The 13,722-nt window shown below is 47.2% G+C and overlaps 3 protein-coding genes across 6 annotated transcripts; 1 reads left to right on the forward strand and 2 right to left on the reverse strand.

Moving 5' to 3' along the window:
* Positions 1-6: 6 nt before the first annotated feature.
* Positions 7-3,903, reverse strand: nsmce4a (NSE4 homolog A, SMC5-SMC6 complex component). Of its 3 annotated transcripts, none has more exons than XM_079362107.1 (11): positions 3,728-3,903; positions 2,616-2,889; positions 2,464-2,544; positions 2,168-2,298; positions 1,839-1,987; positions 1,517-1,616; positions 1,343-1,433; positions 1,158-1,252; positions 481-529; positions 315-400; positions 7-241 (listed from the first exon to the last, which is right to left on the reverse strand). In XM_079362107.1, exons 2-11 carry the CDS (start codon positions 2,836-2,838, stop codon positions 176-178), a joined length of 1,071 nt encoding a protein of 356 aa, XP_079218233.1. In that variant the 5' UTR covers positions 2,839-2,889; positions 3,728-3,903; the 3' UTR covers positions 7-175. The 3 variants fall into 3 exon arrangements, with proteins under 3 accessions (XP_079218233.1, XP_079218234.1, XP_079218232.1); XM_079362108.1 differs by lacking the exon at positions 3,728-3,903 and adding an exon at positions 3,225-3,242; XM_079362106.1 differs by lacking the exon at positions 3,728-3,903 and having other exon boundaries at positions 2,616-3,024.
* A 1,381-nt stretch (positions 3,904-5,284) lies between these two features.
* LOC306836226 (uncharacterized protein) lies at positions 5,285-7,548 on the forward strand. Its single transcript, XM_079363215.1, has one exon. It carries the CDS (start codon positions 5,597-5,599, stop codon positions 7,277-7,279), a length of 1,683 nt encoding a protein of 560 aa, XP_079219341.1. The 5' UTR covers positions 5,285-5,596; the 3' UTR covers positions 7,280-7,548.
* A 1,107-nt stretch (positions 7,549-8,655) lies between these two features.
* LOC306835808 (zinc transporter ZIP9) lies at positions 8,656-13,099 on the reverse strand. Of its 2 annotated transcripts, none has more exons than XM_079362558.1 (7): positions 12,779-13,099; positions 12,320-12,425; positions 11,209-11,370; positions 11,056-11,118; positions 10,232-10,317; positions 10,015-10,149; positions 8,656-9,696 (listed from the first exon to the last, which is right to left on the reverse strand). In XM_079362558.1, exons 1-7 carry the CDS (start codon positions 12,872-12,874, stop codon positions 9,427-9,429), a joined length of 918 nt encoding a protein of 305 aa, XP_079218684.1. In that variant the 5' UTR covers positions 12,875-13,099; the 3' UTR covers positions 8,656-9,426. The 2 variants fall into 2 exon arrangements, with proteins under 2 accessions (XP_079218684.1, XP_079218685.1); XM_079362559.1 differs by having other exon boundaries at positions 8,656-9,693; positions 12,779-13,098.
* Positions 13,100-13,722: the final 623 nt, after the last annotated feature.

Here is a 13,722-nt window from a genome sequence, read left to right on the forward strand (position 1 = left end):
AGCCACTTCTCTTTGTTTTCTTTAATTATTAGAACTTTTAAAAACAGTAAAAAAAAATTAAAATAAAATGCGAATAACTCAATGTTCTGACATTGAATTTTCTAGTTTCCAACAATTCAGATATGTAAAAATAAACACGGTTTACATCTAAAAAACACAGCGTGCTGCGGGTTCTTCACTCATCCTGCGTGCTCGGAGGCTGAATCATCGTCTCCGTGATGTCGAGGGCGGCGATGAGCTCCTGGGAAAGAGAGAAGAGTTGTGAGTAAAATCGTTTGACAGACGCACAAAAACGTCGTCTGCGTTCTGCTCACCCTCCAGATCTTTTGGTTGATCGTGACGATGCCTTGTTTACGGGCGCACGATCCTCCAGCCTCCACCTCGTCCTCCTCGACGGGCGCTGAGACACCAAAACACCACGCCGGGTCAACAAGTGCTTCCAAGGTGATTTCACTTTTTTTTAAGAAAAAGTATCCTCACCTATACACGGCAACTTGGTATCATCCAGATACATCCGTGCCAATCCGTCCTGCAACAACAACAACAACACTGTAAGAGCAGCTGGCAGCCACTAGAGGGCAGGAGAGTCAGTCTTTCTGGATCCTGGGTACTTTAGTTTGTGGGTGAGCTTCAGTGGACCGGTGAGTCGGAGTAAACGATGCTACGCTACATGTGGAGTTTGTATGTGGGACATTAAATGAAGTGAAGATAAAGAGTGGAATAAACTCTCCAGCTTTTGCATTTCACAGACGCTCCTGACTCTTATGTGTGTTTTTAGTGAACGCAGCGTCTCAGTGATTTACATCCCTGTGATGTTTCAGCTTCAATCTGCACATCAAGGAGGCAAACTGAGACCATCTGCTGCGTAGAAACTGTAGGAGGAGCTGCATGTGAGGTCACACGGAGTTTCTCCTGACTGACCCCGAGTAGTTTTTCTGCAGCAGGTCTGAGTGAGACGAAACCTCGAGAAATCGAGCCAATGGGAGGCGAGGTGACTTCTGCACAGAGTTCATTATGTTTTCTGTCCCTCAGGAGACAAGTGTGAAAACTACTAACACGAATCCATCTTAACTCGTGTCCTATGGAAGTCTGAATTCTGTTGTCACGGTAACACACTCAAACAAGCACAGTCCAGATGTTCGGCACACGCAGCTCACCCTGATGAGGAAAGACGTGTGGAAAATGTTCTCCACCGTCCGGGAGAAGGAGTTGGGGTTGATGACGAACTCGTAGTACGATATCGGGCTTGTCGCTGTGAGGAAACAAAAAACACATTTAAAAGCACACGAACAATGAGACGATGAGGAAGTGTTAAAGGTCAAGAGGTCGACCTTAAACTCACGATCGTCTTGGTGATAACCCTTCAGGTAAGCCAGGATCCTTTCCACTTCTTTCACCGTGGCGTCCTGGAGAGAGTCCTCCATCTTCTTCAGCTGAGAGTCAACATGTCGAGTCATCAAAGTGTTTGCACAGAGACGAAGACGAGTCAGAGACATGAAAGCGTGGCGTTAGCTACCTGCGTCGGCATGATTCTCTTAGCTTCCTTGCCCGGTGCCTTTCTTTGCCGTTCGATCCTTTGCTTCGGGGGAGGCGGCTCGGCGTGGAACGAGCCCCTCCTGAAGGACAGACAAGAGACAGAACATTTTAATCATAGAAAAGAGGAAAAACTGCTCATAGATCATTTATAAATCAACCAGAAATCAAAACTTTAACTTCACTCTATGACGTAGTCTGAGGAGGAAACGGCGTGGGTGAAATGTAAACAGAGCGTTCTGCATCATGAAAGCAGTCGACCCTGAGAGAGGTCGTTCCACATGATGACACACTGATGCACTCACATGAAGTGGAAGGAGGGCGCCGTCCCGAAACAGCGCTCTGCTCTCCGGGAGAGTCTGTGCCAAGCGTCCTGCGGCAGGTATCCGTCCACGCCTCCGTTCTGCTGCTCGTCATCGCCGTCTTCCAGCCGGTTCAGACCCATGAAGGATAACTGTCCGAGAAACAGAGAGAGCCGCTTTCAATCCGTGCTGTTTACGGATCTGCTCGATGTCCCGGACGCAGGACGACCCGACAGATGTGAGCGAGCAGGGTTTGAAAACAACGTCCTACGTCTGCTCTTTCTCGTGTTTGCAGGTCACGGGACGCGACAAGTCGAAAAAACCTCACTCACAAGGTGCTCGGCGTAAGCAGCGGGATCGAACGCCGTGCCCTCGGAAAAAAGCAGGTTGGCCTTCTCGTTCCCGAGGTCCGTGGCCACGACGAGGAGCTGAGCATCCAGCGCCGCTTCTCTCGCCTGCTTGACTGCCGAGGAAAAAGACCCTCAGGTTACCCAGATAAATGTTCAAAAAACACTGTGCATTATGTGAAAAGTGTCTGTTTACTGATAATCCATTGACTTAGTGTTATTATCGATCATTCATCTGTGCAGTCAGATTCACAGCTCTGCAGAAAAAAAATCCATCTTACCATCTTTAAAAAGCTTGTTTGCCTCTTCTAAAACTTCAGTGAGCTTGTTGTTGGAGAGACTCACCATGTCCTCTCTGTTTTCTGTAAACACAGGAACGAAAGGATGAAGTATTGATCAATAAATCCTCTGCACAGCTCTGGGTCTCACTCACGTTGAATAGTGTTGATGAGGTCTCTGTATTTGCTCCGGATCTCTCTCCTCAGACCCGGATCGTTATCCTCATCCTGGAAGTCTCCGGGGTCGAAGGCCCCCTCCCCTCCGTCCCCGTTACTGGCTGCAGCTTCTTCTTCTTCTTGGTCGCCTTTCCCCCGGCTGCTGGAGCCATTCTGCCGGGCAGCCTGCTCCTCATCCCCGCCGCCTCTCGCTCTCTTCATCGCGGCCGGAAGTAAACAACGTAAAGGCTCCTTTCGGCGCCTGAACGTTTCCTTTAAAGAATCAAAACAAACCGTGAAGAATAAAAAGCCGGGATCATTTCTCTGATTTAAACTGTTTCGATGTTTTTAAACCAACGACCGTTTCACTTTTAACTGAACCAAAGATGATTTATAAGTCAAGATGCTTCTCCGCAGCTCGTGCTCACTTTCAATGCGTTCAAGTGACGTTTATGGCAAATCGAATAAATAAGTTACCTTCTACATTTGGATCACGTTCCCCTCGAATACTTATTTTTTTATTGATGTCAAGAAATTAGACACTGAATCAACGTGATACATAATTGATTGTTTCGTGTAAATTGTGTAAGATTGTAGAAGCTTCTCACATTAAATCCGATTCAAACGACGGGAAGACGTCAACAACTGGAAACTCCGAGCATAAAAGGAGTACCTGAACGGCACGCAAATCGGAAAAATTACGAAATAAATTATAATTTAGGCAACATAATTCTTACCGGTTTTCTAAAGACTACGAACCAAATGATTAACTAATCCGTGTTGTTTCATAGTTATAAATGAATATAATTACAAGCATTACTTGTCAACATTTAATCCCCATTATTTAACTTAAGCTATTAAGTTGAGATAATTAATAATTAAATAAAATAATTAATAGTTCAAACAGCAGCTTGCATATTAAAATAAATTAATATATATATATATATAAAACCGTAAATTACTAGCTACTCTAGCTAAACCAGATGCCGTCGAGCAAGAGCAGAGCGAACCCGGAAGTGCTGCACGGTCACCATCTCGACTTAGTCTGTTTCATCTTTGTTGCTGAGCAAACGTTGGTCGAGTTTAGATCGATATAAGTTGATTTATTTACCGTGAAAACGTCGGAGTCCTCCTCTCAAACAAACATAAAACTCAGAGTTAACTCTCGACCTGCGCCTGCTGTTGTTGTTGTTAGAAACTTATTCAGTTTTCTTTATGTAACTGAAACTGCGGCTGTGTAGCAGACGGAAGGCGCGCCATGACGCTTAACACGATGAAGTTGGTCTGAGGTTGGTGGTTTCCTGACTGACCCGAGTAACTCAAATATATAATTAATAATGAGGATGGATAAATCCACACATCTTCATATTTTATAGAAATTATACACGCTAGTTATTTTGAATTTAAAGGCAGGATTGGTAATTTTGGATCCTGATTTTTAGAGAAGTATTCCCTCAGTGCTCCATCTGCACCGACCTAGAGAGCAGGGAAGCTGATTGGTTCATCAGATTGGTCCCTCGTGGCAGACATTGGTCCATGTTTTTTACATCTTTCATTTCTGTCAGGACCTAAAGACAATTTTTTTGTGATAAACAATTTTTATTGTTTTTCCTTTTTTACCAAGACATGACATGAGAAAAGAAATATAAAATGTCCACCAAACATACATTAAAATACAAGAAAAAAACAAAACAAACAACAGTCATCATCCTGCTTTCCATTGTTGACATTGTACAATAGCAGTCCTAGATCTTTAGTGGACATAGCCTTAATTACTGCAGCCATAATGTCATTCCCAATAATTATAAGCCAACCATAATACTTATAAAACAGGATTAGTTAGCATTCATACAAAAAAAATAAAATAATAATACGTACTGGTGTGTAATAGTCCACAAACAGACTTTGCATCTCTCTGTCTGGCTCTGTCTCTCTCTGCCAGTGTGATGTATTCAGAGTCATAGTGGATTTAAATAACTACTTTTAATTTAAGTAATAGATTAAACAGAAGAAGAAAAAAGTAAAGATACAGAATTGGGCTCACAGTTTATTTCTATATTTTTTAAGAGGAGTAAACATCTTGTTTCACTTTCAGTCACTTATTATTTAATTGTATTGCACTGGCAACAAATAGACATGTTAGCACCCGAAGTACATCCGGGTTTTATTAATATAAACGTTTTATTTTCACATGAAAACCAAAGTTATTTCTCTAACGAATAAGAAACCAACTTCGTTAAGCGTCGGACACAGCAGCTGATAGGATGACGTGCAGAATACGTCAGCGACAGGGAGTCAGTCCTGCAATGGTGATACTCACCGGCAGAGGGCGCGCTAGATTTTAAGTGAGAGAGAGAGAGAGAGAGAAGACCCTACGTAAAACAAGGAGCTGTGACGTCATAGCTGGCTAATTAGGACCCACTTAAAGTTCTTGAACTACTTTTTTGTTGTTTTTATAAATTAATGAATGACAATATTTCGAACCAAAAATGAAAAAGTCTTCCAATTATTCATGAATTATTCCAACACATTCTCAAATGTATCTCCAACTAACACACAAATAAATAACCCCATTGTATTTGAAATCCTAATATCAAGTAACAACAAATATCTCTTTATGTTGTTTTTGTTTTGTTTTTTAACTGGTTAATATTTATTAATTGTTTCAGCTCCTCACTCGAACCCTTCCACAAGTCAAAGTCCATAATGAGTCATTTTTGGCTGAATTCAAATAAGCAAACAGTCCAAGTACAAATGTCATATTTACCTCTGAGGTTTAAATAAACAAAGAGTCAAAGTGCTGAGAGGAAGTCTGTCTGTCCTTTGTTTCAGCCGAGGAGAAGAGCTGTGTGGAAATCCGCAGTTAATCCCTCCATGACCTCCCTGAGGAGTCCAGACAATGTGCAGGACAGGAGCAGAGGAGCAGGAGCGACTCTGAGGCCTTTAAACCCCAAAACCAACCCAGGGGAGTTTTTTTACCATGGAGGAGCAGGGGTCCGCCTCCCCAGGACTCCGCTTGGACCTCAACAACTTCGACTCGGCCGAGGCGGAGATGAGCCGGTGTGTTTTAACGAGCCCCCGCTCTTTGGAGTCCTGCGCACGGCTGGGTATCAAGCCGGTCGCACTTTTGATCAAATCGCTGAATGAGTTGATAGCGGAGCGGAAGGACGCGCCCTTCGAGACCATGAGAGTTATGCACGAGTCCTACGAAAAGGAGAGGACCAAGCTTTTGCAAATGTGCCGGGAGGAGAGGGAGAGGATTATCCGGGAGTCTGGGAGCAGATGGCCACGCGGCTCGAAGGTGTCAGGCCTGGCAGGAAAGGAAGAGTCAAAGGACAGACTTTCAACAGGACCGGTCCTGTATGCAGATCTGTGTCTAAAAGGGAAAAGTGTGAGCAGGTCCCCCTGTCACTCCCACAAAGACAGGAGCACGGTGTGCAGCTTCAGCCTGGGAGGCCTCAGACACTCCCCGAAGACGGAGAGGACACTGGAGAAGCTCACCAAGGACATCAACAAGGAGATGTGTGTGACTCTGCCCGAGAGAGACCGCAAGATAGCTGCTCTCATGCTGGTGAAGCACGAGGAGGAGGAAGCTAGTCTGAAGCTCTCTCAGCAGGAGGAGCAGGAGCGTGAGGAGGTCCGACGGCAGGAGGAGGCCAAGCGAGCGCAGGCAGAGAAGAAGAGGAGAAGGAAGCTGAGGCAGAGTATGAGACGCTGGAATGAGGAGCTGCAGGTGCGCAGGAGACTGAGGGAGATTCAGCAGCAGGAGAAGATGGGACAACTGAAGCAGGAGGTGCTGCTGCAAGAAGACAGATGGAGGAATCTCAAGGAGGAGGTGGAGGCACAGCGTAGACAGAAGATGGAGGCGGCACAGAAAGAGGCAGAGGGGCGCAAACGCTACCAGGAGAAGTTGCTCAAAGAGAAAGAGGAGCTGGAGAAAAGGGAGCGAGAGAGGGAGAGACAGGTTGCAGCGGAGAAGGAGCACAAGGCCAGGAGGAGCAGAGTGCTGCAGGAGAAGAGGGAGAGGAAGAGGCTGCAGGAGGGGAATCGTCTGGAGCTGCTTCGACACGTCCTGTTCAAACAGCAGGTGGAGCAGCAGGTGGAGGAAGAGGAGGCCCAGATGAGGAGCAACCTGGAGAGGAAGCTGCAACGCTCCCGTGAGAAACGCGCCTGGATTGAGGAGGCACGGCGGAGGGAGCTGAAGGAGCGCGTCGCCCGGGAGGAGGAGCAGGTCCACAGAGCGCAGCTGAGGGCCAAGCTGCGCAGTGTCCAGGAGCGCACACACAAACAGATCCTGGTGCAGCTGAGTCAGAGACGCACGGAGCGAGCCGCCCTGCACGCCGCCGCGCAGCGCCGCGTCCGAGCCCTGCAGACGCAGCAACGCAACACGCACAGGCAGCTCTGCCACCAGAGGCTCAGGGAGAGCATCCACAGGGAGGAGGAGGCGGCGAGGAAGGTCAGGGAGAGCAGCCTCTTCGTCAAGGAGTGGAGGAGGGAGAGGCTGCGGAGACAGAGGGAGCAGATACAGGAGGAGGCGCACAGGCTGGCCCGGGCCTCCTTTCACATGAGGGAGAGAGTGAGGCAGCAGACGCACAGGAGGACGTTTGACCGGATGGCTCAGGAGGCTCAGCTGGCTGCCTCCATGAGCCGCATGAAACTATGAAACACCTCCTCTCTCGGGCTTTAGGGCAGCACCTCCTCTAAGGCTTTAGGGCAGCACCTCCTCTAAGGCTTTAGCAGCACCTCCTCTCTCAGGCTTTAGGGCAGCACCTCCTCTAAGGCTTTAGGGCAGCACCTCCTCTAAGGCTTTAGGGCAGCACCTCCTCTAAGGCTTTAGCAGCACCTCCTCTCTCAGGCTTTAGCAGCACCTCCTCTCTCAGTCTTTAGAGCAGCACCTCCTCTCTCAGGCTTTAGCAGCACCTCCTCTCTCAGGCTTTAACAGCACCTCCTCTCTCAGGCTTTAGCAGCACCTCCTCTCTCAGGGTTTAACAGCACCTCCTCTCTCAGGCTTTAGCAGCACCTCCTCTCTCAGTCTTTAGAGCAGCACCTCCTCTCTCAGGGTTTAACAGCACCTCCTCTCTGAGGTTGGTGTGATCAGTGCAGGTCATGGATCTGTGAGGGGGGGGGGATCTCTGATCACCTTGTGGTCCTCCTATATAAATCAGACTCCTTTGACATGATGCCTTAGAAGGAGGAGGAAGGAGTTCTTCACATTGTGCCTTTTTGTTTTCATTAGGATTTAAGTCGTCGAGGTTCGGACTGAGGCAGGAGTTCGGTCGCTGCTTCTCTGGAAAAAGTTACAGCTGTTTTATTTTTCAGAAGGTCGAAGGTTCAGAATGAGCAGAGGTTAAAGGGTTAACTTGTGCAGATGTTTAGCTGACATGTGATTGAGACAGGAGCAGCCAGCAGAGAGGAGATAAGAGGAGGTGTGAGGAGTTAAAGGTGAGGTGAAGCGCTCTGGACGGGTCTCGAGTCTCAGATCCTGTCTTCATGTTTCACTGACGTCTTTTTCTTCATCTTCTTCTTGTCCTCTGATTTCTTTATGTCACCACGTCTCACTGGAAGAAGTGTTTAAAGGTCATAAAGGTCATAAAGCAGAAGCAAAGGTCACAGACGTTTGTTACGTGTAGAGAAAAGAGATGTAACATGTTTTAATAAATTATGACTGAAAGGGTTTTTTGCCTTTTTGCATATTTTGTGACCATATTAATGCTGCGTTCATGTGCTCCTCTGACGGTCGGAAGTTCTGAGTTTGGAGGTCATTGATGCTCCACGTTCCTCTGACTCTAACATGCCTCTAGTCTGTTTACAACGATGAGTCTTCCTCGTCTTTTCACCCAGTTAATGATAAACGTGACCTCAAGTCCAAGTAGACGTTCACGTGCGTTTTCCAACTCAAAAACTCATTTTTCCGACATGTCAGAAAGCACATGAATGCAGCCTAGCACTTGGCATGACAGGCCGTCAGGTCAGACGCCACCTGATGAATAAAGCATCAGACACTGAGCCACGCCGGGACAAAACACAACAAGAGAGAAGGACACGTGAGAGGTTTTTATTATCTCTGCAAACACTTCACCTCCCTCCGAGAGAGGAACAGGAAGAGTGACTAAACATGAAATCAACTCGGCAGCCTGTCACACAGCAGGTATCAACGCTCTGCTGGACGACTGGAACGACCTCGCCGTCTTATTGTGACGCTGCGTATCAGGTTTAGTTTTTGTTCCTGTAAATCGATCCACAGTCACCGTTCAACACGCCAACTTCCTTCATTCAAGTCCAACTTGGCAACAACTTAACGCCTGTCTTTTGTCAGTCTCACAGATCAGCTATCAGATTCTTCCTCATGGACACACGGACAAAAGACGTCCTCTCAAGGACTCAGCTCGTCCAACTCGTTCGCGGCCCCTTTGTGCTGCCTTCCTCCGGCAGGTACCAGACCAGACCCGGCACAAAGTACCAGCTTTGGGGGGGAGTCGGTTCTTATAAATACGTGTTTGTGCGATAAGTTCAAACAGTAAAGTGCTGTTAGCTGTTAGCTGTTAGCTGTGAGAGTTTTACATGAAATGGGTGGGAACTTTTCACTTGCAGCACATTATGCTAATCTTCACACGTTCTTTTCACCTCACTTACATCGCAGGCATCAACCTGCTGAATGTTTCAGTCCCCAGGAATAAAATGAAAGGGACTCACACAGTTGTCACTATTTTTGGAGTAAACACAGATTTTTCTTTTCTACTTTGGAGTCACGTGCTCACAGTTCTTGTTCACTCTCTCTGCGCTGAACTTATTAGCTCCGGCGTTCCTTCCTCAGTCGTCATGAAGGCCGAGGGCGAGCACCACAGGGAGGCCGACCCCGAGGATGAGGGTGAGGCTTTCTAAGAGCCCCAGGTGTCCATGCTTGTCTGCTTGGGTTCCTGTGTGCGGCTGCAGGTCTGAGAGCGGCTGCTCCGTCCTGCTGCTGCTGCTGCTGACCTCGGGGAGGACGTGCACGGTGGCCACGTAGAGAAAGGTCCCGGCTGAGAAGAGCATTCCCACACCTGTCGCACTGAGCTGCTTCTGAGACGATCCGCCCGACTGCAGACACAAACGCACCCAATTCAGAACATATCAAAGCCGGAAACCAAATCTCTTTCCTGACATTTTCTGGACGTTCAAGCTCCGATACTTTCATGAACTTCACGTTCACACAGGCATGTCGCAGCAGGACACTTTCTCAACTATTACCTGCTGCATTCAAACGGCTCACCCCGACCCCCTGCAGAGATCTCGTAGGAAAAAGTCTGGGTTGAATACAGGCAGTCTTACCTGCAGAAGTCAATACATTTCCCAGACTGCTTTGCATGTGTGAAAGAGGCTCTAGACTGTTCAACCACTGAGCGATGCTAGCTCTCTTACCGCGTGTAATATGAAGTAAGTGGGGATGGCGACTATCGGTGCTGCAGCAGAAAAGGCGAGTAAATGTCCCAGGATGTGTTTCTTTTCAAGGCCGGAGTGCATCAGGTAGGAGACCAAACCGAACGCTGCAGGCGCCTGCGAGAAAGAGCACAAAGTCAGCTCTCAACACTCCCTCTCTCCCCCCCCTCTGTGAGCTGAAACATTATGTGTTCCTCACCTTGTGAAGAATTACAGCAAAGAAGACAATGACTTGCACAGACACTTGACCCGTGGACACCGCCGCGCCCAGAGCGAAGCCGTCAGCTGCATGCACAGGAAAGTCTCAGTCACGGTCTCAAGACGTCACATGATTCAAAGCATGCAAAGAAAAGGTGCAACGTCCAGCAGATGTCTGCTGACCCTCAGCTCCATCACAGAACAGACCCACTGAGGTTTCTAAACATGGACCTTATACTTCAACTATGCAAACAACTAGGATTTTTTTACAGGTTGTAAAACAACTCTTAAAGTTGGAGGGAGGGAGGGAGGGAGGGAGGGGCGCTGGCTCCACAGTGGTTAGCGCGCTCGAGACTCCGGTTCTCTCAGCAGGCGGCCCGGGTTCAAATCTGTCCTGTCTCTAAATAAAGTGTAAGGGAGGATTTAATACAGAATTTAAGAAAGAGAGGGAGCAGCGGAACAAAAACAAAAACAAAAGGACATGGAGCGAGAAAGCCAGAGACTCATTTGAACTGAACAGGAGGACGTTTGACCTTTAACAGAAGGTTAAAACAAGTCACAAAGGGTGCATACTTCTGTGAGATCTATCTGATGGCTGCAGGGTTTGAGAAAGTCATGCTTTTGACCTAAAGCCTCCAGGCCCAGAGAAATAAAATCCTTCAGAACATAAAAGAGTCAAACAGCAGAGAAGTCAGATGCCAGGTCACATGAGCGAATGAATAACTGCAGCGCTTTGTAAGGAAGTGACCTTGCGTGAAGCCGGGGCTTTCTTAAAGTACGCTGTGTGCACGAGACAAACACTTATGAACGCAAATATACTTTTACCTGCAGCATGAATAACCAGCCCCAACGTAGCCGTGATGCCGACGCTGCTGCAAGCTGATTGGTCTGAAATGACACGTTGAGCATGTTGTAAATGAAACTGTATCTTCAAAGTTCTGCCAGGTGAAGCCGGAGTGAAGAAATCTGCCGTCTCACCTCGCGTGGAAAGGTAGTTCCCGATCTGATCCACGACGAACATGAGGGTGAACCCGAAGGTCAAAGCCACCCCGATGAAGAAGCGAGGCGGAGGGCCGTCTTCTGAGGAGGTGACGTTTTTTCCAGAGGAGTTCAGACCGGATGGCACATCGGAGGAGGACGCTGCACAGAGAGAGAGAGAGAGAGAGAGACAGAGACAGAGAGAGAGAGAGAGAGAGAGAGAGACAGACAGAGAGAGAGAGAGAGATGAAGGACGAGGAGAGCGTTTGATCAGACTCTCACAAAAGAGCGACAGACCGCTGCGTCTGCTTTCATCATCAAAGAGACGATTTTACACGCCTTCATCTGAACCTGAACCATCGAGTCCAGACGGTTCAGAACTCCGTAAGCAGGATTTTAAACAGGAATGTTCAAATGTGAGCCGATTATTCCTCTTTCAGCCTCTCAACACCGGATCCAGCTCCTGCAGCAACATGTCCGCTGTGCCTTTAAGCAAGACACTTAACCCAAAGATGAACCTTCTGTTTTTTCGACAGTGTGTGAACGTGTCAGTGTGTGAACGTGTCAGTGTGTGACCTGCACTGTAAAAGCTCTCTGATTCGTCAGAAGACAAAAAACAAAACTGTTTTACAAGCTCAACTTCATTTTACCATCAACCATGAACTTGGTGAAAATGCTTCCGAGTCATGTTAAAGCAAGATCAATAAAGTGAGCTCATCAAGAAGAACCAGCTCCTCCATAAGACAGCCGACCTAGATTTCTAACATATTTAATCCACTCAGTTTCATTTAGTTAAAAAGGTGCAGTTTTGAATCTTAAATGGGACAAAACATTTGACAGATTCAAAAAAAACTGCATCAAACAAACAAGTTCAAAAAGCACTTCAGACTTTTTGACACGGTTTTTTGCACACACTGCGACACACACATGTTGTTCAGGAACAAATAAAAAAAGGACGTCATGTCCTGGGTTCATAATGAAACACAGGAGTTAATAGGAATTAATATTAACACTGTGCATGAAAAGTAAACAAGGAAGAGGTGTGATTCCCAGATGCACACCGGGCTGAGCAGGACCAGCAGGACCGGGCTGAGCAGGTTGATCTGCTCACCTCTCCAGGACTCTTCCAGTAAACCCACTCCCTCAGGGATGACGATGGCCAGAGCTGTCCCACACAGGAGTCCTGCCCCCAGGATGGAGATGAACTTCAGGCTTTTCTGTGAACACACACACACACACACACACACACACACACACACACACACACACACACACACACACACACACACACACACACACACACACACACACACACACACACACACACACACACACACACACACACACACACACACACACACACACACACACACACACACACACACACACACACACACACACACACGCTTATTATACAGCCAAATCAGCTGCAGAGAGTCCTCATAAACAAATCACGCTGCGCCGAAGCTCATTCACAAACAATTAAAGCAGAGGCAGAAAATAAACACATCCAAACTGAGTTAGAGTTATTGTGTCTGATGGTTAAATCAGTAACTTGTGTAAAACTTACCTCAGACAGTTTGAACAACAGCGGAATGAAACCAAGTAGAAAACAGCCAATAAACATCGCAACAGAAATTAAAGTGATAGTTAACCCTCCGTCCATGACGATCGATTCTTCTTCTTCTTCTTCTTCATAAAAAAAGTTGACTTCTTTCCCTACATGTCCGCGCAGATCCTCCTGAAAGTGAACAACCGGATGCGTGTTGTTAACTTGGCTTCATCTGCTGGATTACAAAAGGTGTAAATGTCATTCAGCCTTTCCACGTCGCGCCTCGATCAGTCTCTGCTGAACTCTGCACCGCTGCAGCTGAGCAGCTGAGCACCACCTCCTCCTCCTCCTCCTCCTCCTCCTCCTCCTCCTCCTCCTCCTCAGCAGCAGCACCTAGTGTTTGAGTCCGTGAACTACACCAACCCGCCCTAACAAACTCATGTCCCTCCAATCACCTGCTCCCTTTCTTCTGTGCACAGACAAAGTCCACATCAACTTCTCTGAAGATGATGATGATGTGGCAACTTCCTGCTGACAGTTGCAAAGTCATCTTAGTCAAAGGAAGCGGTGACAGATAAGGTGTCAGGATGCTTCTGTGAGGTTGCGCTGCTGTTCACTGCATTAAATGGAGGAAATGACTAATTAAATCCTGCTGATAAAAGACAGCCTGCCTGTGTATTCACACAGCTGAAGAAAGAACTGAAAACGTTTATCCACCTGTGAGAGGTCGGAGGTTAAGGTGTGTGTGACCTTTAGCCGAAAAAACAGGCCATTATTTCTCCTTGTAGTTGTAGCCGACGTAACTCATCTTGTGTGGGAGTTAATAGCGGCGTTCCTCAGGGCTCAATATGAGGCCCCCTTATTATTACAGCTGTGTGAATCTGAGCACTGCTGTAACTTCAGGTACACACATGGAAACAACTGCTAAAGAATATTTTTCATCAAATGTGACTTTTAATACA

Source organism: Symphodus melops, assembly GCF_947650265.1.
Source record: "Symphodus melops genome assembly, chromosome: 15".
Classification (NCBI taxonomy): domain Eukaryota; kingdom Metazoa; phylum Chordata; class Actinopteri; order Labriformes; family Labridae; genus Symphodus; species Symphodus melops.

Coding starts and splice junctions, on each gene's coding strand:
- nsmce4a (XM_079362107.1), bottom strand. CDS start 2,838: ATGAAGAGAGCGAGAGGCGGCGGGGATGAGGAGCAGGCTGCCCGGCAG. Junction 2,299..2,463: donor AAACAAGCTTTTTAAAGATG/GTAAGATGGATT, acceptor TTTCCTCGGCAG/TCAAGCAGGCGAGAGAAGCG. Junction 530..1,157: donor ACACGTCTTTCCTCATCAGG/GTGAGCTGCGTG, acceptor TTGTTGTTGCAG/GACGGATTGGCACGGATGTA.
- LOC306836226 (XM_079363215.1), top strand. CDS start 5,597: ATGGAGGAGCAGGGGTCCGCCTCCCCAGGACTCCGCTTGGACCTCAAC.
- LOC306835808 (XM_079362558.1), bottom strand. CDS start 12,874: ATGGACGGAGGGTTAACTATCACTTTAATTTCTGTTGCGATGTTTATT. Junction 11,119..11,208: donor GAACTACCTTTCCACGCGAG/GTGAGACGGCAG, acceptor GTGTCATTTCAG/ACCAATCAGCTTGCAGCAGC. Junction 10,318..11,055: donor GCTGGTTATTCATGCTGCAG/GTAAAAGTATAT, acceptor CTGTGCATGCAG/CTGACGGCTTCGCTCTGGGC.